Source organism: Penaeus monodon, chromosome 15 (assembly GCF_015228065.2).
Source record: "Penaeus monodon isolate SGIC_2016 chromosome 15, NSTDA_Pmon_1, whole genome shotgun sequence".
NCBI classification, from domain to species: Eukaryota; Metazoa; Arthropoda; class Malacostraca; order Decapoda; family Penaeidae; genus Penaeus; species Penaeus monodon.
The window spans coordinates 14,543,979-14,544,300 of record NC_051400.1 but is presented as its reverse complement, the minus strand read 5'-3'; the positions used below and the strand labels follow the sequence as shown (position 1 = coordinate 14,544,300).

General features: G+C 50.6%; 1 protein-coding gene across 1 annotated transcript in view; it reads left to right on the top strand.

Moving 5' to 3' along the window:
• LOC119581763 overlaps window positions 1–322 on the top strand; it is a gene marked incomplete at its 3' end in the record, with an annotated part of 38,490 nt that overhangs the window by 9,556 nt on the left and 28,612 nt on the right. The window contains 1 exon segment of the mRNA XM_037929897.1: window positions 19–248. Within this exon segment, the coding sequence (XP_037785825.1) occupies window positions 19–248 (230 nt within the window).

Sequence of the window (322 nt, the reverse complement as noted above, 5' to 3'; positions counted from 1 at the left end):
TTCCCCGATCCCCTGCAGCTGGAGCACCTCGGAGCGCAGGTCTGTGGCTCCCTCCACCGCCTGCATTCCCTCGATGTCTCACGCAACAGTATCGTCAACGTAACCTGGCTTGACCTCTCCACATACCCGTTCCTGCAGAACCTCAACCTCTCTTACAACGCCGTAGAAAATTTCCCTCACAACGTAACCGATCTGTCGCCGGGACTCAAGATTCTGAACGTCAGTTCCACTTGCATAAGGACTTTGAGGTGAGTGAATAAGAGGTGAGCCTGAGGAGGATATTACGGTCATTATATTTAATATAAGTTATATGTACATGCGC